Source organism: Fulmarus glacialis, unplaced genomic scaffold (genome assembly GCF_000690835.1).
Source record: "Fulmarus glacialis isolate BGI_N327 unplaced genomic scaffold, ASM69083v1 scaffold15822, whole genome shotgun sequence".
In the NCBI taxonomy this organism is placed as follows: Eukaryota; Metazoa; Chordata; class Aves; order Procellariiformes; family Procellariidae; genus Fulmarus; species Fulmarus glacialis.
In genome coordinates this window covers 938-26,490 of record NW_009197316.1, presented here as the reverse complement: position 1 = coordinate 26,490, position 25,553 = coordinate 938, and the positions used below count along the sequence as shown (strand labels likewise).

Sequence of the window (25,553 nt, the reverse complement as noted above, 5' to 3'; positions counted from 1 at the left end):
CTTCTCTCCCTCTGTCTCTTCCTTAGCTCTGCCAGCTGCCCTCTTTTCAAATGTTCAAGTTTTCTAGTACAACACAGGACAACAGCTAGACTTGTTCTGTTAGCTAGATTAAACTGGAGAAGATCTTGTCATTGCATATGTTCATCTAATCCTGTGGTCAGCAGGACCAGCATATAATTACCTGCAGAGACTCATTGTGCTCTGTATTAGCCAAGTTAGTTTTACACAGCTACACGTACAAACTTGTATATATTTATATGCATGCAGTCTGTTCGTACTCAAGTCACTTCCAAAACCTCCCTGCTCATAGGGCTACAAACTTTGCATTTGCAGAAGGCAAATTTCTCGTCACCTTCAATTAAAGGGCCCTTTCGTTTTCTGAGTGATGCTAACTGCCCTTCTCTGCACAGATCATGATGTGATTTTTGTTCGTCTTGTGGGTGGGTAACCAAAATTACATACAAGATAGTTGGTGAGACTTCACCTGTATCTTGATTTCTCCTGGACTTCTGCCTTCTTTTTTGCAACTTCAGTACCACTGCTCATAAAGAGCATTGGATTTACAGGTATAATACCTCTCATCTGAACACTGCCTAGTTGAGGTTATAGTGGGAATCTTGGTTTTGTTTCTGTTTTGTATCACTGGAATGTCTTCCTCCCTTGTGTCAGTGGAAGAATGAGGACGATCCTCTCTTCTTGGGGCACTGTCTCCCAAAGTACTTGATGGGGGAGGAGGCCATGTACTTCAACATCTAGGTTGGCTTGTTGGCCAGGATTCCTGGGGTTTAATTTCATGACAGGGAAAACAGAGTGATGTTCATTCATGTCCTGCCACTGTCTAATGTCTTCCATTTCTTTTTGCTTCAAAATTATTTGAGGTGTTTTACCTCTACTGAACATAAGTACTCTATGTGACTTGAAGCATTTTACACTTAATTCAGTTTCAGATTTAGCTAGAATGTCTGAGTCAAAATTGTTTCACTTTAGAATGTTACTGTTATCTGAATTGCAGTAGATAAAAGATAATGTGCTTGTGCTCTGACCTCCCATCCCTGCTTGCTTTTCTAAGTTTGATAGTGAGGAGTAGCTAGGAGGGGATCCTCGGACCCTTGCCTGAGGACCAGCACTGAGGACCAGAACACCAACTCTGGGGTCTGGAACAGCTGCACTCTGGGAACAGCAAACATCATCAATATTTCTAAATATTTATCTTGAACAAGAAAATTGCCGACCTGCTCTCAGCAAACAATGGTGAGCTATAAACAATATGTGGTTTGGTTTTTTCATTCAGTTACTCCTTCATGGAAAGTGTCGAGCAGCTGTCTACAGGGAATAACAGATGATGTTATGAATGAGGCACTTCCCTTAGTTTCCTTAGAGTCAGTTACTTTCTGTGATGGTCACTTACTGGTTCTTAAACTAGTGAACTTCTATATAATTAAAGATGTGAAAATGCAACTTTAACTTCTTGCTCTTTTCCTATGCTATCCCTTTAAGGCTGTGCAATGACAAAACTATTTACCATTCCACTCCAAGCTGGAAGGAGGAGTAGGTCTGGAGTTGAAATATACTGACTTTCATGACTTCTGCGTGACCTTCAGTTTTCCAGAGTTTAGCACCGTGATTCAAGTGCTACTAAAACTCATTTCTGTTCCGTTTAAAATCTGAGAACAGTAAAGGTCTATAGCTAAGCATGCAGATCAGCCCAAACCAGTATTTTCTGCAAATGAAAGATCTGTTCTCTCCTTCTGTCTGGGTCGTGATAGATTGTATCACACACTTCAATAATTATCTTAATATTGTGTTTTACATCTGTAATATTACTTCTCTTTGTGTTTAACTCTAGTAGTGCACCGTGTTGATAAGACTGGCTCTTTACAGAAGTTAAGTATGGTAGTGGTTCTTGACTTACTTTAAACCTCTGATTGTGAAAATCCCTCGATTTTTCAAATAGAGATATAATTCATAACAGTGCTATTTCTCAAGCCAGATACAATTAATAGCCAACTGGATATATACAGTGACCTGGCCCTCCTTCAAAGTTAGCTTTACAGCTGTCTCAATGGCTATGGCTGGGGCTTTCCATAGTAGATGATGATTTGTTTGAAGACTCAAACTGTGAGATGCTGTAATTAAGACAAGTGGAGGATTTGTGGATAGCTAGCTAAAAAGATTTGGATGATTGAGATGTATCACAGAAACAAGATGCTCCTGAATTGGTGACTTGGGGGAAGAATAAAAATCTTATCTAAGATACTATTATCTGTTACAAAGTCTCATCAAAATGAAACTGAAGCATGTCAGACTATTGCTGTCTGAATATTTCCTTAAGGTTATATTAAACACGTTAATTTTTAACATGTCGCAGAAACTTCTTTTTACCTGAGGAGCAGTAACTGACTTGCTCTCATGTTCCCATACACTTACTTGATATTGCCATACTGGGAGCTCCCTCGTACATTTGATTCTCCTATCTACGGCTATGTGCCTGAGTAATGGCCTTGGTCTCCTCTGGAGTGATTTCTAGTTTCTTCCCCTGCAATATCAAGTGTGTACTTAGTATGTATGTACTAAATATATAAATCCAAATACACACTCAACTTCTTTTCTTACAGGTGAGAGCTCAGAGCATCTCCAAGAGCTTCATTTGATGTAAGTGTCAGATACGGGTAAAAAGCATTGCTTAAAATCAGTTATGTTTGGCTTTTGTGTTATTGCTCAGTTTATTAAAAACATAAAAAAAGTCACCCCAACAGCACTGATTTATCTTAAGACTCATGGGTTTTGTGTTGGTGTTTACAATGGCATACCCAGAATAGGTAAAACGTACACTACTGGCCTCTTTTACAGTGAGACACAGAACAGTTTTGGAAAGTATGTGTGCAGTTGCAGATAAAGCATAAGGATAAATGTAGCATGTATGCCAGATGGAAAAACCTTACGACTTGGAAGCTGTGAACTATCATTTAGTAGTCAGTGGCAGTTCTCTCTGAAAGCAGCGTTTCTACTCAGCTGTAAAAATACTGTTAGCTGTGAGTAGCTAGAGAGCGGTGAAGTGAGAGTGTCAGTTAAGGACCAAAATAGGCAAGAGTTCCCTAGAAGTGTAGGCTGTATCTTATCTCTGAATGAATAATATATGATGCTTTTCAAAACCCTTGTACAGCATTTCAACTTCTCTTTTTTCCTCTTGCTTGTCTATGTTCACTTTTGTAACTTCAGTAGGTTGCCTCTGAAGCTCTCTGTTAGCTTCATATCTCAATAGTAATAGTGACTTCTTCGAAGGGCATGTTAAACAAAGCAAAGGTGGTGCGTTTGAAGTTAAAAGAGGAGAACCAAAATATCAAGATTTTTCCCCCTAATGAACTAGAAAAAGATTTTAGTAATTTGTCAAATCTGGCATAATAGAAGTTAAGTTTTCAGCAGAAAAAGGTATTCCTTGCTATAAACTATATAAGTATCCGGTGATCCGTAATATCTTTGAGCTAGTTTGTGGTTTTTGAAGAAGTAAGATCTTTCTCTTAGGTATCTTTTAAAGGAAGAATACTTACCTTGCTTACAGTGCCGTTAGTGAATATTCTAGGCATGTTTGATCTTGCTTTAATCTGCCTGGCCCAGTACAGCTAACACCCTTGTCACCACACAGGACATGGCTGGCAACAACCCTGTGACCTACAGCAGAAATAAGCATGATTGCCTCAAGTCACTTCCTGCTCTTTCTCTGGTGCTGATGCATGAGGAGTTGTAAATTCAGTAAGAGGCATGGACACTTTCAAAATATCCCAGAAGGAAATCAGTTCTGCTCCCAGACATGTGACTTACATTTTTATTGTAGAAGAATTTTTTGTTACTTCAGTCAGTCCGCTTCTTCCAAAACCAGAGTCCATGAGCAGAAATCACTGAACTACAGCAATCATCAACTCTTAGCACAGAATGAAGAAGGAATGCATAATAAATTAACCAGAAAACATGAAAACCAAAGCTAGCCAGTGTAAGACGCTACTAAATATGCTCTCCAGAGACTTTGTCTTAAAACCTTACAAATCCATTTGCTTCCCTTGCCAAAATCTAACAGATCTCTTGCTTGTAAGCTGATTCAGTAACTCATTTGATTTTTTCTTGTGGACTTCATAATCTTCCGCAAGGCATGTGGATGCGCAGCCTAAATCTCACTGAGTTGGCTTTCATGGCTTTTAGACACACAGAGCTGAAACTTAAAATACGCTACTGAACTGGAAGAAAAATTTGCTCTTCCCCTACTGCTTAACTTTTTTTTGCAAATAAAAAGGTGGACTTCAAGCTTAACCTAACTGAAGCTCAGAGCAGCAGGAAGAGTAAAATATTTGAGTGACAGAAGCAGAAAAAGTCTTCTCCCCATTGTCTGTGGTATCACTGATTTGTCTTTCAGCCCTGGAAAAGCTGTGATGTCAGGATAGCTAAGATTCATTTACACCGAGTTGTATAAATCTTATACACCTTAAATATTTTCAGCTAAGCTGGGTAAACAGTCTAAACGAAAAGCTAGCAAGCAGGAGCAAACTTTTGCGTAACACTCATTGTCATGCTTTAAATATCAATCTGTTGGATTAATAAGGTTGCTAGATAAACGGAAATAATTTTCATTCCAAGATTTTTCTGTAAGTGTAAATTCTTGTTCTCTAGTTCTGTCGAAGCTTTTTATATTTTGCTTACATTTGCATGAATGCACAAAACACTTAAGGATTGCTTTAGGTTTTGAAGTGACCTAGGAAAGCCGAGTAATAAGTATGTACAAAATACCCATCGGGGTCAGATCAATAGTCTGTCTGTGGCAGCAGTGATGAGAGATGCTATTTAGGGACCAAAGAAGCACAGCTGTCTGTGTGCCTCATCCCTTCTGTTCCTCTGCCATCCACAGCAGTGAGATCAGGAATGTTGGAAGATACATCCTTGCCTTTTCTTTTTCATGTCTTTTTCAAGAAGCGTGGGCAACAAGTTCACAAACACTGGCTTTTCCTAAAGGCACCTACATGGGATTCTTGACTGTGGGTCTTTTTTCCCCCCTTCTCCTCCCATCTTCCCCAAGTAAGATTATAGGTAGTGTTTATAACATGTAATCAAAGTGTGTTAGGTATTAGCAGTACCTAATGTCTCATCTGCTTTTTTTTGTGTTTTTTTTTTAACAGGAAGATGAACAGAATTTAACTGCATTTTAGGACTTGACTCCTGATGGGCTGGATTTTCTCTTGGCAGGAGTTTTTGAAGATTCACGCAGTGAAAGAAGAAACAGCCAATGGCTTCAGAATCTATGGTCCCAGAGCAGGCAAAACAACATCTGATAAAGGGAAAAAGGTGGCAGCAACAGCAGCAGCAAACTAGGTCTTCCAACAGAGACGGTGAAGATGACATCTTTGTATTTGAAGCAAATGAGGCTTGGAAGGATTTTCACAGCTCTCTTCTTCACTTCTTTGAAGCTGGAGAGCTCTGTGATGTTACACTGAAGGTGATATTGTCACACATCCATTGCATTTAACAGTCTGAAGATTAAGCTACGAATAAGTGTGCTGGAGGTGGCTGTGAATTTGGGCAGGGCTATGGAAGCCACCTGTTGGATCTGAGGCATCTCTAGATATGCTTGTGGTTTTTTTCTTATTTAGGAAGTTTACAACTGAAACGTAAATACTTAAGATACTGACAGTCTGAGAGAGGAAGTACATTACTTTGACCTAACCCAACTTGCCTTTTAAGCAAGTTCCCACAGTTGATCAGTATATTAATGTGCAATTTCAGTTCCTTGTAGCCTCTTTGTTCTCACACACTTTCATCCCCAATTTTATCTCTATTTTTGCATTCTGTGTTGCTCTGCTAGATCTTTCCTGGCAAACAGGATTTCTGGAAAAAATATAACTTCCAGCATTCTCAAAGAAAAAAAAAAAACAAACCAGACAATTATGTTCTTCAGCTGATCAAAGAGTAAAGGAGGAGGAGGAAGCCAGTTCTACGATTCTTGCTAATACAAGCCTAACTTAGGGAAAGTTAAACTGCAGCCACAGTAAAATGTATTTTCCAAGCCATGTTTCCCTAGCAGGAGTATACATTTAACTATGTTTATAAAATAAGACTTTCTGCCTTTTTTGCAAGGGTGGGTAGAAAGGGAGAGAGGCGAGGATGAGGTCAAGAAAAGGGAAGAGGAGGGTTGTTAAGAGTTCTGACATAAAACTTCTTCCCCAAAACACCTTTTAAAATGGCAGATGTAAAAAGACCCGATGATGAGCTCTCAATAAATTTCTATCTAGCATCTGTAACAGAGGTTGCCAGCATGTACAAATACTAAGTATTGCTTAGCTAGACATCTTAGTAGTGCAAGATAGCTATTTAAGAAAAAGAAATGAAGCATAGCTCCTATACCAAGAACAAATGACAGATGCCTTTAGGAGAAATTGCCTGTGCTTTTTTGTATTAGATATTAACAGGGAAAATCTTTGACAGATGTGTGTCCCTGGTGCCTCCCCCCCGGTAGGCATCTCATCTCTCTAAAACGCTTGGGAGACAATGGAAACGTCCGAGAGGAAGAGGATTTCTCTCCCTTCCACCCCAGTGGACAACAGGAGTAGAATAAGCAAGAACATTTTTCTGTTCTGCTTCACAGCAGATATTAAATTGCCTGTCACCAGACACTGAGCAGGCACTAGATGCAGCAGCGAATAGGTCCAGTGGCTCATAACAGTTGAGTTAATGCTCATAGGACACTGAACGACAATACTGAAGCTGCTCTGGACAGCATGAGAGCCCTGAAACAGAACTTGCCTGAGAGCTCATCATCGCGTCTTTTTACATCTGCCATTTTAAAAGGCGTTTTGGGGAAGAAGTTTTATGTCAGAACTCTTAACAACCCTCCTCTTCCCTTTTCTTGACCTCATCCTTGCCTTTCTCCCTTTCTACCCACCCACCCTTGCAAAAAAGGCAGAAAGTCTTATTTTATAAACATAGTTAAATGTATACTCCTGCTAGGGAAACATGGCTTGGAAAATACATTTTACTGTGGCTGCAGTTTAACTTTCCCTAAGTTAGGCTTCTATTAGCATTCATTTGTATTATTTGTGTGGAGCTGCTTTGGTAACTTAAGACTATTAGATTGCATGACTTGGCTTCCAGTCCTCAAGTAGAGAATATAATCTATGGAGGTTGGAGTAACTTATGTACACCTTACCGTAAGGCTTCCTAAATCAGTGATTTTCAAGTAACTGGTAACTATATCTTGAACTAGAATTTTCTGGAGGGCTTGATTTTTCTTTCTGTAGTGCTCAGGCATTTCTCATGTTTTAAGAATAATTACTTCTCTACTGAACTTTCTGCTTTTGTGTATGACCGCTGATAGTGAGCAATTCTGGCATTGTTGTTGTCAGACCAATTATTGATTTAACTGCTGGCTCTTATGATAGTTAAAAACTGGAGGGGAACTCTGATTTCAAAATACCAAGAACATGCTAGATATTTAAAATTAAGCGGATTTGGGTAAAATAGCGAAGCCACTTAATTCAAAAGAAAGATCTAATTAGAGAGTGGGATGATGAGCAGAATAAAAATATCTGAAGGTGAGAATGCCCTGGGAGCTTTCCCTGATATAGCAGACCAGCTGGTAGCATCTTTTTGCATCAGTACTATAATTAGTTGGAGTGCTGACACTGTAACAGTGAAACTGTGGGAGCACACAGGGAGACTTCCTCTTGCTCCAAAGAGTTAAAATCTGGAATTTACCTACAGTACTGCTACTGTCACAGGAACAGCTCCCTGTTAGAAGGCAGAGAGTGGCAGGTGCATACCATCTGCATTTCTCCCATTGATTTGTTTTTTTTGTTCATTTGGTAGGTCTATGAATTGTTCCTTCTGGAGTGATCTAATTAATTCACATCGAACCATCCATCTTTTCCTCTCTTTTAATCTGCGTACTCTTTCATGGATGTTTGCTTTCTGTACTCAACTTACTGCTCACCAGGCAGGTTACACTTGTGTTGATAATATACACTTTTAAAAAGGGTAGAGTAATTGTGTATTGAATCAGAGCTAGAAAAAACTCCAAATTATCCTTTTTAATTTAATATCCTTTTTTTTTAAAATTGCAAGACAGTTCACTGTAGCACCTTCATCTGAAAATGAACATGTAATTCAAGTCTGTCAGGTAAACTGGTTGCTTAACTTGGCCATCCCTTTAAGTTAGTGCAGACTGCAGAATGACAAGGGCTGTAAGAAAGCACTCCTGTAACACAAATAAGTAGTGGATTGTTCATTTACCTTCAATATTTACATTCTCTTTTAATGTAATTGAATTCTAGAATTTTGTAAGTGAAGTTTATTTTGCGCTTTCTGATCAGAATTTTGAAAAATACTTTGTCTTTATGGGGAATACTCTATCTTTTGTGGCTAAACAGCTTCTAAAAAATCTTGGACTGGTAACTTTTAATAATCCCTGTAATAGCTGTTATTACTGTGGTTTTACATGAATTTGCTTCTATAAACAGCATTATCAATTCCTCAACAGTCGTAAAAGTCCAGAGGTTTAAATTAAGTAGTCTAAAGATACCACTTTACAATTTCCTGCCCCCCCATTAAAGTCTCTGAATACACATAAAACAAGTGCCTAGCAGTCTCCTCCTGTCTCCAAGATGCATCTAGAAGGTTCCTAAGGATGTTTCTTTCAAAAAAATAGGACACGGCTCTTAAAGAAAAGCAAGTTCAGTGCATCAGTGCTATTGCTTCCTTGTGTTATGGCCTTGCCCTACTCTGGCGACCAAGTTACAACTCAGATCTGCTTGGGATACATTGATCTAATGTCAGAAGTACAGAGCAAATGAAGTTAATTTGTTTGAACAAAATACAGTAGCTCAATGCATGTTGAGTTCAGAATTCTTATTTCAGCTTAACTATCTGTCCTTTCATAGCTGAAACTGACATTCCAGTAAAAGATTGGGGTGTGGTTTTTTTTTTTTTTTTCCCTTCAGGTTGGTTCAAAGCTTATCTCCTGCCACAAACTAGTGCTAGCTTGTGTTATACCTTACTTCAGAGCCATGTTTCTTTCGGAAATGGCTGAAGCCAAGCAGACGTTGATCGAGATCAGGGACTTCGATGGCGATGCCATAGAAGACCTAGTGAAGTTTGTGTACTCCTCCCGGCTTACTCTGACGGTGGATAACGTCCAGCCTCTCTTGTACGCTGCTTGCATTCTTCAGGTGGAACTGGTAGCAAAGGCGTGCTGTGAATACATGAAGCTGCACTTCCATCCCTCCAACTGCCTGGCAGTCAGGGCATTTGCAGAGAGTCACAACCGCATTGACTTGATGGACATGGCTGATCAGTATGCCTGTGAACATTTTACAGAAGTGGTAGAGTGTGAAGACTTTGTGAGTGTGTCACCACAGCACCTCCATAAACTCTTGTCCTCCAGTGACCTGAATATTGAAAATGAAAAGCAAGTTTACAATGCTGCTATCAAGTGGCTGCTAGCCAATCCACAGCATCATGCTGCGTGGCTGGATGAAATACTTGCACAGGTAGGACAGACCGAGGTGCCGGGTGCCTGTCTTGTCACTGGTTTAGTTGTATAATTAGTTGTGAGCTGACAGTGGAAGTAGGTTAGATCTCTTGACTATCAGGAAGAAGTCATATCCTCCAGTTTCTGTAGAGAGAAGAGTACTCACTTATGCTCGTGGCTGGGGAGCCAACAAAAAGCTGCTTGTGTGTTAGAGCAGAAACTTCTTAGATTTACGCACAGTGGAGAACATAAAGCCATCACTTCACTTGGTTTGATACTACTACTACAGCTTGAAACGCTCACTTCCCTTGCCGGTAAGTATTTGTACTTAAGAAAGGAGAGCAAAGTTGTTGAGGAGGTTTTTTACATGGTGAGGAAAGTAAACCGTAACAGAGATGTGTCACATCAAGTCGTGTTACTTGTGGAATGTTCCATATATTTAATTAACAAAAGACCAAGATGTGTTAGCCCTACGAGCAGGCTAGGAAACATACGCTAGACCCTTTAATGCTCCATAGACTAGCACTACTGGTTACCTGTAGGATCCGAAAGGAGTTTGCAGTTTAATCGTCTAGACTTGATGCGAGTCCACTGCTTCTGAAAGAAACACATACAGGTATCAAAAGGTCACTCAGCTGAACTTATTTAAACACCCATTGGACCTCCTCCTGTCAAAGCATTGAGTACTTCAGTTATTCAAACTCCATGTGTGCTGGTTATGGGAGTTTAAAATACAGTATTTAAGACAGGTATGGAGAACCTGTGCTGGGGAGGAGGGGGGTACATGCCATGCACTGCAAAATGCCCTACGTATCTTAGCAGGTAGGATCAACTGTGCTGTTTCAGTTGTCACTGAACTCCAACTTGAATATTTTGCATTTGGCAGAATTGCTAATATTGGCATCATGTGAGTAATGAGAGGTCCACTAACATGCTGCTGTCATTGTCTTCATGCATCATTTTTCACATTTCCTAGTAAAAGATCACAACTGTTTATTAACTGTCTTCCAAAAACTTTCAGTTTCATCTAGACTAGCATGAGGTTTTTGGTACAACAAAAGAAAATCTTTAGTACACTATAATTAAATTTACAGGCAATATACTTTGAAATTTAAAAAAAAAAAATAGATTGATCTTTTTATTGCCCAGTTCTGCTAGCAGATGAGATTAACAGCTTTATTCTATTTATGGAAACCAGAGTCTAGAACGAAGCAATGAAAAAGTAAACCCCTTCCTGTAAATATGGGTTATTTGCCAGAGTATATGGAGCCATCAGTTGATTTGGACATTATTGCTAGCAGAAAACATGACCGGGCTTCTTGACAGTTATTATCCACATCAGGCTTATGGGTTTTGGTGTTACAATGAGGTTCTGAATTTGTCAGCCTTGAGTTCTTACTGCATCACTAACCTCATGAATCTATTAGCAGGGCTATGGTGGTGCTTTTAATGAGCCTAAAATAAGCAGGCCAAAGTAAAGGAAGAAGTGGGACTGAAAGCAAGTGGGTAAGGAAAAGCTGGTAGAGATACTTGCTTGCTTGAAGACAGGGACACTTGTCAGCCATGTACCAGCACCGTCCTGCTGCTCTGAGAAGCACCGGAGATACTGGACTTCTTCACCACTGCTGCTGAGCTAACTGGGAGCTGCTTGACAGCGTTGGCTGCAAACCTTAGGAAGTCAGATGGTGGTTTACTTCAGTTCCCCCTGCTAACACCTGTCCTATCTTTGCGCCTGATTGTACTTCATATTCCTCACTGTTTCTCTCACAAGGACAAATGAAAGGTTTGCTGAAATAAATGACTGTGGAGAGGAGAACATTTCAAGGCAGTCTTGGAGAGGCTGACCTTATTTCAGAGATTGCTCTGGGCAGTGACTGCCTGTAGCTTCACCCAGAAAGAGCCTTCCATTCCTCAGCCTGGTCACCAGCTGTCTTCTGGGGAACCACAGGAAGGATTTGAAAAAAGAAACAATTAGCTCTCAACCTTTTTTTTTTTTTTTTTTTTTAAATTTAATCTAATCCTGTAGTCTGTCAAGTCCACACTAGAGAAAGGTGTTACTGCACTAGCAATACCTCAATAGACACTTCGTTCATGCTGACAGTGTTTCTTTTTTGACTTGCCACCCAAAGAAAATGAATAATTCTAGCAAAAGCCCTCTTATGCTCGCATAGCAATGAGCTGAAAATTCACACCCACAGCAGACTAACCCGACACAGGCTATCCCCATAAAGTGACAGATGCTGCCTGCATCACACCGGGCAGGTGCAGTTGCAGTACAGGCAGTGGCACTTCTCCTTCCTCCGCTGAGCCTGGGCCAAGGGACAGTTCTCCACTGCTGCTTAAATGCAAATGGTTGTAGCAAACATTTGTCACTAAAAGGAACTGTTCATATCGCTGTTATTCTGGAAAAAAAAAAAATGACAGCCGCTCTTTTTAGTGAAGAGCGTGGGGCTGGCAGCTGGCTCAGAAGCTGCCGTCTGTTATGCGTGCATCACTGTAAATGGTGAGACTCAGTCAGTTTAGCCAGTTACTCCAACTGTGTTCATTTCTGTCAGGTACGGCTGCCTCTCTTGCCCATTTGTTTCCTTATGGGTGTTGTGGCAAAGGAAGAGATTGTCAAGCAGAATCTAAAATGTAGGGATTTGCTGGATGAAGCAAGAAACTACCACCTTCACCTGAGCAGCAGGGCAGTGCCAGACTTTGAGTACTCCATTCGCACAACACCAAGGAAGCAGACTGCTGGTAATTAAATGTGTGTCTGATTATCCAGTAGGGAGTGGTGTGGAGAAAAGGCGGCACATCTGTGCAGGGTTAGATAGCTTGATATAAATGGTTGTTAATGACAATGCAAAATTGGGAAAGCCATTGTGTACCTCTAGTAATTAGGTAATGTGCTGCGTTCTCCTAGCAGAATTTTAGCAGTCATTTTCTTTCTCTAAAGCATTATTTATTTATCCTGACCAACCCTATCTATACTAAAGCTAGAACTGTTAAGTACGTTATGACCAGGCAGTATGCTCAAAGCTATATTGAAAACAGTGGACACATCTTTTGGAGCAAGAAGGTTGAGCTAACTTTTAAACTCTTTGGCTAACCTACACCAAAAGTGAGTGATGAATATTAGACTGCAAATCCCAATTTTTACATTGCTATATTTAAAAAACAATCTGTTTATCTCCCTAAGCAAAATCATAGAAAGCATATTTAAAATATGCATTGTTCTTGCAAGAGCATAGACAGTTAACTGCCATAGCAGCATGCCAAGCAAAGGCCAAAATCCAGCATCCTATTATGCAGGGCGATGACTGTGCCCCTTGATGTGAAATACGACTTCTCCCGTAGCTTCTCCCGAGCTACGTAATTTTCAGTTCACTCTGCTATACAACTTTAACCCCCATCTTCCTGCTAGTTTTCTGGAAACTGGTTTTGTCTTCTTCAGGTGTGCTGTTCTGTGTCGGTGGTAGAGGTGGATCGGGTGACCCATTTCGCAGCATTGAATGTTACTCTATCAGTAAGAACAACTGGTTCTTCGGCCCTGAAATGAACAGCAGGAGAAGGCATGTGGGGGTTATCTCTGTGGGAGGTCAGTAACCCTATTCAAGCAACGCCATTCAAAAGGCACTACTTTTCTCCTTTTGCTGGAATTGGTACTTTTACTAAATAAATCTGTCTTGCAATGGCTTAACTGTTGGGTATTCTTCAATTTAGTAAAGCTTCCCCATGAAGGGGTTTTTGATTCTGAAACAATCTGAGAGCATGCTTACTGAAAAGACATTACTGCGAACTGAGGGAGTTGGGGTTGTTCAGCCTGAAGAAGGCTCCAGAAAGACCTTATTGCGGCTTTTCAATACTTAAAGGCGGCTTATAAGAAAGAGGACAGACTTTTTAGTAGGGCCTGTTGCAATAGGACAAGGCGTAATGGTTTTAAACTAAAAGAGGGTAGATTTAGACGAGATGTAACGAAGAAATTTTTTACGATGAGGGTGGTGAAACACTGGAGCAGGTTGCCCAGAGAGGTTGTAGAGACCCCATCCCTGGAAACATTCAAGGTCAGGTTGGACGGGGCTCTGAGCAACCTGATCTAGTTGAAAATGTCCCTGCTCATTGCAGTGGGGTTGGACTAGATGACCTTTAAAGGTCCCGTCCAACCCAAACCATTCTATGATTCTATGAACTGTATATAGCCTCTTGCCTTAATAGGTGATTTAATTTTTTTTAATCCATTTATAAAGAAATGACCTTACACAGCAGAGTCACCCAGAATTTGCTATTACTCATACTAGCTCCCTTCATACTTAAATCCGTACAGGCAAGTCGCTAAGACCATAACTCTTCCAAGAGCAGACCTACCTTTATTTTTGGGTCTCTCTCTTCTGAAACCAGGTCCAAGCAGTGCAGAGCACCTTAGCACCAATGATGCAATTTTTCCTTGTACATGGTAGCCCCGGTGTTGCTGCAGCAGAACAGAGATCTTTTTTTCCCCATAGAAAAAAGACTGATAGAGACTGATACAAATGTCCAAAACTGATCTGACCTGCAGTACTCAAGTTATGGGAAGATTTTTTGTATATGTATCTCAAGCTTTCTATAAATGTCCACGTTAGAACAGATCTCTGGTTGAGTACAGCATATAAAAATATAAAGTCTGTCCTTATTAAAATTCTGATATTGAAAACATTTGAAAACTTTAACCTTTGTTTGAGCTTTTTGTCTCCTTATAGGCAGGGATAAGTGAAAACTGAAATGTTGCCAAGCAATCTCTGTATCGAAAGATGTGTATGTGTTTCAGGTAAAGTCTACGCAGTAGGTGGACATGATGGAAATGAACACTTAGGAAGCATGGAAGTATTTGATCCTCTCACAAACAAGTGGATGATGAAGGCATCAATGAACACGAAGAGGTACACTTAAATCCAAAATTTAAGTCCTAGTCTGTGATACATCATTTCTTGCTGATGCTGAAAAACATCATGTATGTTCTGCCTTTATTTGGGTTTCCAAACTACGCTATTTCTAGGAATTTTTTTTTTTTCTATTTTGGGGCGTTGTGCTATCAAAGACCTTTATTTACTAGCTGTAAAGCAAACACAAATCTGCATCACATACTTTCATACATCACATATTTGCACAAACACAAAGTTGTGCGTAACACAGTGTAAGTATTTCAGTGCAAAACTGCATAATCCCTCTCTCTAGGGAGAGGCCCTGGCTGGTAACATTGGTTATGTTCACGCTTTGGCTTTCTTTTGTTGTTCTATTATCCTTTTCTTTTTTTCTTTTTTGGGGGGGCTGGCTTCTGGAACAGAGAGCTCTTCTACTCCAGCTGTGCTTACATTCTGATATCTAGGGCCTTTCTGCTATGCCTTGTAAAGAACTTGAAACCGATTAACTGCTTCTGTGGGTTTCTTGCTTTTTTTAAGACTGAGCAAGATAACTGCCAGCAAAACATGCAGTGAAATACTTCATGCCCAGGAAACCAATAGCTGCCTATTTTTTTGCCACAAAAGGCTGGAAGCACTAAACCACTGAAAGGCAGATTGAGGATTTTTCTTGCCTTTTGACATTTAAGATTCTTTTAAGGAGCTACTGGACTCACAAATCTGTAATTTTTTGTTTCTGCTGTAATTTAAATCAACCTCCTTAATTCTACATTCTATTTTGTTATTTGTTTTTTCTAAAAGCGTCATGTACAAGTAGGAGTAAAATTCGGAGCATGGCTAAGTCCTAAAGCTATTTGTAGCTGTGATCTAATCAAAGTAGAAGACCCAGACTCCTAGAAGTGGCTTCTTGCTCCTCTTCCTCCCTCCTGCCACCACGCCAGCGCGTATTCTTGGCAAACATCAGCCCAAGATATCTGTGATATTTCTTACTCAGTGCCTTGGTAAATGAAAGGGCTGCTGTGCCTTGGCTACGCCTCACTCCTATTCACAAAGTGCTGTCGGAATACTTAGTTGAGAAAAAACTGCCACCATTGATGGTGTCTACATTATCTGCTAAGGCAATTTAAGGTAAACCCAGGATATTGCCACAATGTTTGTTCTATAGAAACATTGTGCCTCCCTTGCTCCTGCCTAGGTATCTCTGAACCTGCCCTCTGTGTAATGAGACAAGAATGTTCTCAGTGAAATGGTAAATCACCTGTATGGTAGTTAAAGCAGAAACTTAATGCTTACATTCTAGACCATACTTTTCATTTTATAGTACTGATTGTACTCTCATATTGGTAGCTTCAGTAGAAAAAAATCTGACAACTATTTTAACACAGACTTAATAGAAAATAACAGAATGGAGGAAGTTGCAATTAAAACTTGCTAGAGTTCAGTCATCTAATATCTAGCACAGGTTTGCCTTTTAATATGTATTACTATCACCCCCCAAAAAATCATTCCCAAATTGTAGCAGCAGCTATACGAACAAAGTTAAAACCAGCAGGTTTTGGTTCTCCATCGGATTCAATAAAACAAGATAGGAGGTGTAAAATTCAGTACCGAGATAGAGAAATCAAATGACTAAGACAATCTCATATATCCAAGCATGTAAGTAGAGGACTTGGGCCTTAGGTGACATTCAGTCAAAACAGTATTCCATGCCCCCCACGTTTTTTTGTTTTTTTTTTTTTTTTTTTTTTGAAATTTTTTAAGCAGGAGCTTTGTCTTTTTGCAGTCTAAAAATATTCTAGCTGAAACAGTCCTGTTCATGGATCACACAATAACATACAGGTGCCTGGGAAAGCTGAGGTGAAGTTAAGATAATAGAGCCCCTCTAATGGGAGGCTGTAAGCATACAGAAGACTTTCAGGATAAAGCTGCAAGACTGACACAGGTGTGCAGAGGGCCAGCCACAGTTATTGGTCATTATTTATTATAAACTTCACTTTTTAAATTTTCATTACTTTTTTCCCATAGTTTGAAACAGGTGCCAGTCAGGTAACATTGCCCTTGGTGTGTCTTTCCCATTCCCTTTCCTTAAAGATTTGCACTGAGGTATTGATCCTATGGTTTTCTTAGGAGAGGAATTGCTCTTGCCTCCCTTGGTGGCCCCATTTATGCAATAGGAGGTTTAGATGACAACACTTGCTTCAGTGATGTGGAAAGATATGACATTGATTCTGATCGATGGAGTGCAGTCGCCCCAATGAACACTCCCAGGGGAGGAGTTGGCTCCGTAGCCCTTGTGGTAAGTGATTGTTTCCTCCCAAGTCGGGGCCAGCTCAGGAACTGACCTGCTTTTCAAATCTGCTTTTACAAGGCAAAACACAAGATTTTAAACAAAATGCAGCTGGTGTGTCTGAGCACCTCCAGTAATGAAAATCCTATGGAACTGTGCAAAAGGTGAGGATATTTAGGATAATACTCATATCAAATTGAAATGTGCTCCCTGTTTCAACAGTATTTGAGGTACTGGGAGCAAGTACCAGGACCATTCTAACAATATCAGGCTAATGCTTCATGTCTCATTCAGAAGACTCTTGTTTGTCATGGTTACTACGTTTAAAGATACTGAATGCATCTGCACTTTAATCCCCCTGTTGCCATGTGTATTCTGCAAAATATCTGCAACACTACGTAACTTTTTCACTTCTTTAATTGGAAGATAGTGTTTACAAGTTGTTAGATAATTAAGTTATTGTTGGAATTCTTAAATAAAAGTAAATAATTAGGACTGTATAGATATACCATGTTTTCCTATAATTTTAACATTGCTTATGAAAAGCTGAGTAAATACATAATACATTACAAATAACCTTTCTCTATACAACTGTTTTGCAGAACCATGTTTACGCTGTGGGTGGCAATGATGGTGTAGCATCTCTTTCCAGTGTGGAGAAATATGATCCCCATTTGGATAAGTGGATAGAAGTGAAAGAGATGGGTCAGCGAAGAGCTGGCAATGGTGTCAGCGAGCTCCACGGCTGCTTGTACGTTGTCGGTGAGTAGGGATGTGGCATTTTGTAGTGCTGTTTCTACCAAGTACTGGCATTTGGAAGAGGCTGTTGTTGCTACAGGAACTGGGGAACAGATAGACCTGACCTGTACTTTGTGTTCTTGGGCAGGAGAAGAAAGCAAGCACAACCAGGGCATGCTTAAACGAAGGTATGTTAGCGAGGAAATAAAAAGCAGTTCCTAACCCATGTTTCAGGAGGACTATACTGTTCACGACAATATGTCTATATAGAAAATCCTCTCGAGACTCACTAATCTTGAGTTTCTTTTTAGGAAAATGATTCTTAAGTTTACACACTTTTAAAGCACTCTAGTTTTATTTTGAGTGTAGACAACAGTAGTTTTTTTGCACAGTGATTACACTTATTCCACAGCTTGTTGTCCTAGACCTGTCTTGTTCTGCTCTACCTTGCATTTACCTGCGTTCCTGAGGGAGGAAGATGCCAGGTAGGTATGCCATAGCGATAGCTGCAGAGCTCTACCTTGAGTATTATCATAAGTGATTACAAAATTTTCAAGTAAAATGCTCCTCTGACAGCTGCCCCAGCAAGGGGAATGCATCATTGAAGTCTTAATAGATTTTTTTTTTCCTACTCAAGTATTCAGCAGTGCTGTATAATTTGAAAACACTGCAAGAGTGTGTTTTGCTTACCAAAATAATATTAGGACAATCCTTTTACTGGTCTTAATTTTTTTCTATTCCAAATTAGACATTGTTTCATTATAACTATGTGTAAGATTAATTCAAGGAGAAAAATAATAGAAATACTTCTCCTTGCAACATGAGTAGAAGACGACTGTCACTCTTGGTGGTGCTTGTACGGTGACAGGAGGGAGAGCTGTTAGATTAATTTTTAGGAGCTTGTAAAATCCACGTAAAGAAATAGAGCTGGACACTAGCCCACTGAATGCTGAGAATAGCCTGATAATACCAGTCCTGGATATCACTAGCACTAGAAGTGGCTAAAAACTGATAATGTGATGATTCTTTGCAGGTGGCTTTGATGACAACTCTCCACTGAGCTCAGTGGAGCGGTTTGACCCACGCAATAACAAATGGGAATATGTAGCAGAGCTTACAACTCCGAGGGGTGGCGTCGGCATAGCGACACTGATGGGTAAAATTTTTGCAGTTGGAGGTCATAATGGCAACGCGTACCTGAATACAGTGGAAGCGTTTGATCCCATAGTAAATAGGTAATTCAGAATTTTTTATTTGGCTTAATAAGACAATGAAATCTGCCTATATGAAAACACAACATAATAGAAATAGTGTGCAGCAGAAGTCTAGCTGTTGTTTCCTGGGAGGAATTGAGTAATATCCATGACTAGCAATGCATGAGTGCTGCTTATGCCACTAGGTTGTTCTTGTAAATATTTAAGCACCTCCTCCTCCTCTCCATCCCTTGTCCTCTTCCCTTCATTCAATAAGAATCTACATTCCTCTGGTTGTTTCAATCTGATTTTGCATTAAATTTACCAGAGAAATAATAAGAATAAACTAGCGGGGTGTATTTTTGTGCAGAGTAAACAGCTAGGCTGTATAATAGAATTTCAGACACAGAAAAGAAATACTTTCAAGTTGCTCAGAAAGGACAGGAACTTACTTTTTTTTTTTCCTCTGCCATCTTCTTTAGGTGGGAACTCGTCGGCTCTGTGTCACACTGCAGGGCAGGGGCAGGCGTGGCTGTGTGCTCCTGTCTCAGCAGCCAGATCCGGGACGTGGGCCAAGGATCCAGCAACGTTGTTGACTGCATGTGAGCTCTGCTGCCTCCTCCGAATTCCAGAGAAATGATAGTAGGGAGGCACTGCAGAGCTTTTAAACACCGTGTTTTGTATGGTAGGTTAAGAAATAAAACCAATATATTTTCTTTGTGAAAATGTTATCTTCTGCAACTGTAAAGCTTTTGGCGGCTTTCTATCAATAGTGATACAGAAAAGCCTGTGAAAACATGGAATAAAAGTGACTCACAGGAGAAATCCTGCCAAGAGCTGCAATCATCCCATTTTTGAGAAGCTGTAATTTCAGAATAATTTGAGGCAGCTGTTGCAGGGACTCATTATTGAACTGTGAACCAGGCATTGGGTGAGGAGAGAGAGCAGCAGTTAGTACTGTTGAGCCTTACCCAACAGCCCTGCTACATGTTCTCTGGAGGACTTGAGTGCCATTTAATATAACTTATTTTCAGGAATGTAGTCTTAAACGTTTCCTAATTGTACAAGAGCTTTGTAACACAAAGTGTCTCAAGTTTTAGAAGGTAACGACATCCCTGTTGTGCACCAAGGTAACTGGCGCAGAGAAGTTCACGGCTCACCTCCCAAGGGACCTCTGAAACCTGTCTTTCAAAGTACTTTCTCAAGCTAATACACTTGTTAGAAAGCTGAAAAGATTATTGACCTGAGTTTAGCCACTGAAATACTGAATTCTCAAGTCTTCAATAAAATTCGTAGTAACTAACCTCCTCCCTTCCCCCCAAAGGCAAGTTTCTGTTGAGAGGTCATTCCTGAAGTAACCAGTATAATTTGTCCTATTTTGAGGTGATTGTGAAAATGTAGGCTTCACTGGTGTCTGAATCACCATTTTTATACAAAATGGAAACACATAATAGAAGTTGCAGTATTCTGTAAAGACCTTTAAATGCAACTCTAGGAGATGACATCTCCAATTTCAGTATCAGTAGCAACTCTGTGGTAATTCTAGAGGTACTGGCATCAAAAATTGAAATAGGAACTTGACAGTGCTGTGTACAAAGGCATCTTGTTACGCAGTCAGAAACCCTGAATTCTGAGTAAAGTCCAGGTGGAAAGACTGCAGATTCCTATTCCTGCATCACCTTGAACAGACCAACAACTGACAATCCTCTGTGACCAAAGTTTCACGTTACCAGGTTGATCCTGGAGAGCAGCAGACTTCTCTGCATTCAGTACCAGGGAAGACGCAGGACCGTACGAGCATAAGGCACAGTCATGTTTTGCTGTTGAGTTCCCATCACGTAGCTTTTCTGTTTCAAATGGCTTGCACTTTGGTAGCAACCAGGGACAAAGTGAACGGTACTGTAAATAATGAAACATTGCAATAAAACATTTGTACTTCAAAGCACCTTGTTTATAGTATGACTGGAGTATGCTATTATGGGGAAACATTACAACAGAGTATTTTTTTTGTTTCTGCAGTGTAATTCTTAACAGGAAGCCTTTGTCAGCAGGGAAAATCCTGCGTTACAGCCACGAGCCATACCATCCTGCTACTGCCCTTGCCCCCATGCGAGGATGTGGTCACCCTTGTGGTAATTTTGGCTCTTGATCTGGCTAGGAGGGGTGGAAAGAAGAGGTGCAGGTTCCCTCTCTGGAACCAACCACGTTCTTCTATGGATGTCCTGGCTAACAAGAAAACTTAAGAAAAAAAAAAAAAGACAAGTTTTCCACAAAGTAACACTGACTGTGAAACCAAGTAGCCTGGCAGTGCTGCTTGCCAGCTGATACCTTTCTCCTCTTGGTGGGAAAGTGCTAGCACCCATGGGTGCAGCCTGTGAGTAACTAACATCTGGACCACACTGACAGCTATCACCTTCCAGGCACCAAAGGGAGAAATAAAGTTACAGCAGGAAAATAAAGTTACAGCAAACACACTGGGATTCTGTATGGTGTTGACTCTGTAGCTGGAAGTCAAATGGTATTAGGTCTAAACACAATTGTAAGGCAGACACTTCTGTTGTATTTCAATTTGTACCCCCCAAACAGCATTTGTGCTCAGGCTTCTGGAGGCTTATTGTTAAGGGCTGGCAGAAAAACTGCAAAAAAGGTTTACAAGGAACAACACTGTTGCCAGTATAGTGGTGTCTACATTATTTATCTTAGATGGCACCAGAACTACAAATATTTTGCACAGAATTGTTTTTAGAAACACTATTGCTGGAAATGTGATAATGATGTCAAAGCATCAAAAAAAAAAAGTATAGGATTACTGTGGCAACAAACAATAATGACTTGCCTGCATATAAAGCTGTTGTGATTTAACACCAGCAAACTCGTTTTTCTTCTTCCAGTACTGGCAACAGGATAATGATGACAAAGAAGTAACCCCCCCCCCAGGCTGAGAGAACAGAGTAGCCCACCCTGGTTCCCCGTGGTGAGGCAGCCTTCCAGTGGCAGCAGGCCCTAACTCCCATCGCATCTTCTAATTTCAAACTAAACCTGGGAGTTGTGACAGCAAAAGTCTTTAAACATTCAGGGTCATGAAATCATTGCATCTAAACATGATGCATGTCTGATCCCAAATGAGGAATTGTTACTGTTTCTGAAATGTTTTTCCTGCATCTAAAAGCCTTGACCTCACCCGTAAAAATCATAAACCCAAAGATGTCTATTAGTACATCCTCTAAACACAAAGAAAAAATAATTTTGGAAGAATCAAGTGTGGTCACAGTTATTCACATCAAAGTTTAAGCCTGGGCTTCTGGGAGGGGCAAGACCAGACTCTGGACCACCCTTGACCAGCCTCCTTGGCCGTGTTTCTCCAGTCACGTGTGTGCAGCCAGTGCTTACAAGTCACCCTGCTGCTGTCCACCCCGCTGCTGCCCCAGCTTCTGCGACATGCTGCCTCCCCGCCTCGGCTCTCCTGCTGCCCCACAGCAGCCCCCATGCACAGCACTGTTCCTCACCTCAGGACTTGGACTGTGGCTTCCCAATTCCTCCCAAACTATACTGCTGCCAAGGGCAGCGCATAATCTGTGCCACCCACAGCTATGTTTGTTATCAGGAAATTTTAAACTGAGCACTTTTATGTATGGAAGATCAATATAAAAACAAAGATTTCCCTTTAAGTTAGATTTCTGATCGCTATATTAAAATAGTAATTTCTGATTGTATTTTTTTCAGGACATGCCATAATGCCATGATGATGCAAGGACCTTGCATGTATTAGTGTTTATTTCAATTTTGTAACATACATCCTTTCAAAATAATCTTAAATTCATACCTTATTATTTACGTTCAAAGGGGATTGCGAGAATTTGGTATACTTTCACAGCTTTGGATACTTTTTAATACTGCTCTTCCTCAAAGGCATCTCATTCCCAATAGAGCCATGCTTGCAGCAAAACTGTTTGGATTAGACATCCTGCTAAAACATTCAGATGTGGACAGAAGACTTTAGAAGGCGATGTACGTGCTACTTGCATATTTTAAAACATAAACAAAATATATGCATGCACTCAGTCCCATCAGAAAGACTACAGAATTTTCCTCCTGTTTGAACACTGGCTGAGAGAACATGATTTCACTGAAATGTCCGCCTGTAGAGGGGGATGCAGCCCTGCAAATAACCAAGGCTTCGCAGAGGGCTTTGCACACACCGTGTATTTATGCAACATAACCAACAGGCAATCAACCAACGGCCTCGGGCTGCTGCACGGAAGCAGGAGGTAACAATGATCCCACCCAGGCGCTGGAGGGATCCCATGTCTGTCTCCGGGATCTTCTTTCAGATGTGGTGGGATTTAGGGGCAGTTATTCCAGTGTCAGTGTTGTTAACCCTTGTAGCATGCACACATGTAGGGCAGACTAAACACATCAGAAGCAATTTATTATCAAAACCAAGGAGCTTCTCTTGCTTGTGATCTGGTAACACAATTCTTTTTTTAGAGCAGTGGGAAGGTAATAAAATAAAAGCACAACTGCCGCCAGTATGACCAGCAGTCAATTCTGAAACCAACATTCGGGCTGAACAGCCTCTTCTTCCATGCTCGATGTGACTGCATTCAAGTGCTAGTAACAGAGATACAGACTAGTCCAGCAGCAATAAGGCTATCAAAGCCCCAGGAAATTTTATGAGATCGCTTTGCTGCTCTGAACTTTTGTGTGCACTTACCTAAATTCAGGCTGCCTTCCTGTGTCCCAACTGCACGACCTCAGTTCTGTGTCTTACCTTCATTTGCAACAACATTTTGACTCTGGAGTGATTCCGTCTCTTCTAGAAGTTCAAAATGAGCTGCATGAGAAAATTCACGTCAACAGGCAAAAAAAAAAATCTACAAACAGCAAACACTGAGGAGTGGGGGGCAGGCCTCGCCAACTCAGGGAAACGCCTGCATAAATAAAGGTTTGTTAAAGATTGAGTGCTCAAAATGCAACGCTGATTGTACAGCTTCCCAATAAATCCAGCCCAATGTAACTGCTCTGAACCACAATGAGAAACAGAAGCAGTTGCGTTTACCTCGTTTGCTGCGTGTCCGCTCTGTCTGCTGAGGCAGCTGCAGGATGCTCAGTGTGATCTTGTGTGATGGGACCCTGGCTCCGACACCAAATGACACTGAGATTCATTTTACAAACAAGTTGTCATCAGGTGACAAAAATTCAGCCAGTTAACCTGTTCAAGCTTAATTAAAACAAATGCCTGGAAAGTCCGTAACTCCAGATGACTCCCACAATTAAATGGGGCTTTCTATTTTCATTTAGGCTGAAACTGCTTTTAAAACTATTTTCAACATTGCTGCAGTGCAGAGTTTTGCAACCCAAGTACTTTATTCCAGATGCTCCGCCTAAATTTTTTGCTGGCTGCTTTTACCACATCTGTATTTGTTTTCTAAACCTTTGCGTGTTCTCTTGACTGGAACTGGCAGCAAATAAAGCACTCCTAGCCAGGAGATGAAACTTACATTTGTAATTCTTTCCTGGCTCTGTCAGCAAGGTTGGTGTTGCTGCCACTTCGCGGCATTTTAACGCAATTCCTTGGATTCCAGACAGTTTCATTTTAAAGCTGTTCCACAGTTTTAAAGCACACACACAAAAAAAGTCAAGAGGCAGCTATATAATTTCTGCCATCTGACTTGTCTGGTCTGCAGGGGTTGTCGTGTTCCGTCACTTCAGGCAAAAAGCCCATGCAAATACATACCTGCCTTAAGTTTTCCACCAAAATGATGACTCGATCTTTCAATGAGTGCACACAACCTACGTTAGGTGGTGTGGCAGCCAGCATCCTGACAGAGATAAGATGACACGTGCACTGGGCTGTGATGAAGAGAATGCGCACCTGGCTACGGCTGTCTGCCTGGCTTCTGAAGTGCCCCTGCTACCTGGCAGCATCCCACAGAATTTCTCTGATGCTTATTAAATTAATGAACCTGAAAACTAATACTCTAAGCAGGCAACTATGCTGCTATAGCCATTCCTGGGAGTGGCAGCAAGGCATGGCTCTGGTTACATAGCCAACGAGAAACATTTTTGTGTCTTCATTTGCTTGACGGGTTAAGGATTAACTCGGGCCAAGAATCGTTAAGTAAATTATCTTCCCCTACACACATTTTCCAAGAAAAAAAAAAAAGAAGAAAGGACAGTGCAAGTCAGCACACCTAACTCAGTACAGGCTCCTGGAAGAAAGTAATTGCAAATCCATGCACTGTTCTGACACAGTCCGAGTCAAATCTCCAACTGAACAGCCGCCAGATGAAACAAACAGCACATTACAGCTGCCAATACAATTGCATTTAGATGTCACGTTGTCATCGCACGTTATGCCACATGGCAACCTTCTTCTCCCACGTCTCTCTTCTCTTTTGTACAAGCAGCTGCCCAGCCAAAACCTTGGTCAATGCAGGACAGAAAGGACAGGAATGGAAGAGCAGAGCCAAATAGCCCTTCTCTCTTCCTGTCCTTAGTGGACATCCTAGCTGCTCTCGCTACTGCCGTTTGGTTCCTAAGGTCTTCCTTTCACCTCCAAGAGACCGCCATGCCTCTCTCTCTCTTTACCTCTTCCTTTCCCAGTCCCTTACACCTGGCTCTGCTTCCCCCCAGCTGGTTTCCTTGCTTTTTATCACTCCCCACCCGATGTGGGTTGCTGGAGCACCCCTAGGTCAGCTAACCATAATCCATCTTACCTAATTATCACCAACAATCTACAACTCTATGCTCCCCCAAGGGCCAGCCCCTCTGCTCCACACACTCCCTTTTCCTGCTTGCAACGCCTGCACGCACATGCACTTCGGCTTTTAGATGAAGCCTGTTTCACCTTGGCACCAACACTGCTCTAAGGGATGCCAACACTCCCTCCACCGGAGCCTGTCAGAGGGGAAAAAAGGAAAGCTGATGGGGGGACACACTTGCCCTGC

At 41.0% G+C, this 25,553-nt stretch overlaps 1 protein-coding gene across 3 annotated transcripts; it reads left to right on the top strand.

Moving 5' to 3' along the window:
• Nucleotides 1–5,159: 5,159 nt before the first annotated feature.
• KLHL8 (kelch-like family member 8) lies at nt 5,160–19,209 on the top strand. Of its 3 annotated transcripts, none has more exons than XM_009572501.1 (9): nt 5,160–5,479; nt 8,976–9,524; nt 12,061–12,247; nt 12,945–13,088; nt 14,295–14,406; nt 16,513–16,681; nt 17,275–17,434; nt 18,444–18,645; nt 19,086–19,209. In XM_009572501.1, exons 1-9 carry the CDS (start codon nt 5,270–5,272, stop codon nt 19,207–19,209), a joined length of 1,857 nt encoding a protein of 618 aa, XP_009570796.1. In that variant the 5' UTR covers nt 5,160–5,269. The 3 variants fall into 3 exon arrangements, with proteins under 3 accessions (XP_009570796.1, XP_009570797.1, XP_009570798.1); XM_009572502.1 differs by having other exon boundaries at nt 5,270–5,479; nt 9,204–9,524; XM_009572503.1 differs by lacking the exon at nt 8,976–9,524 and having other exon boundaries at nt 5,270–5,479.
• The last annotated feature ends 6,344 nt before the right edge of the window (nt 19,210–25,553 follow it).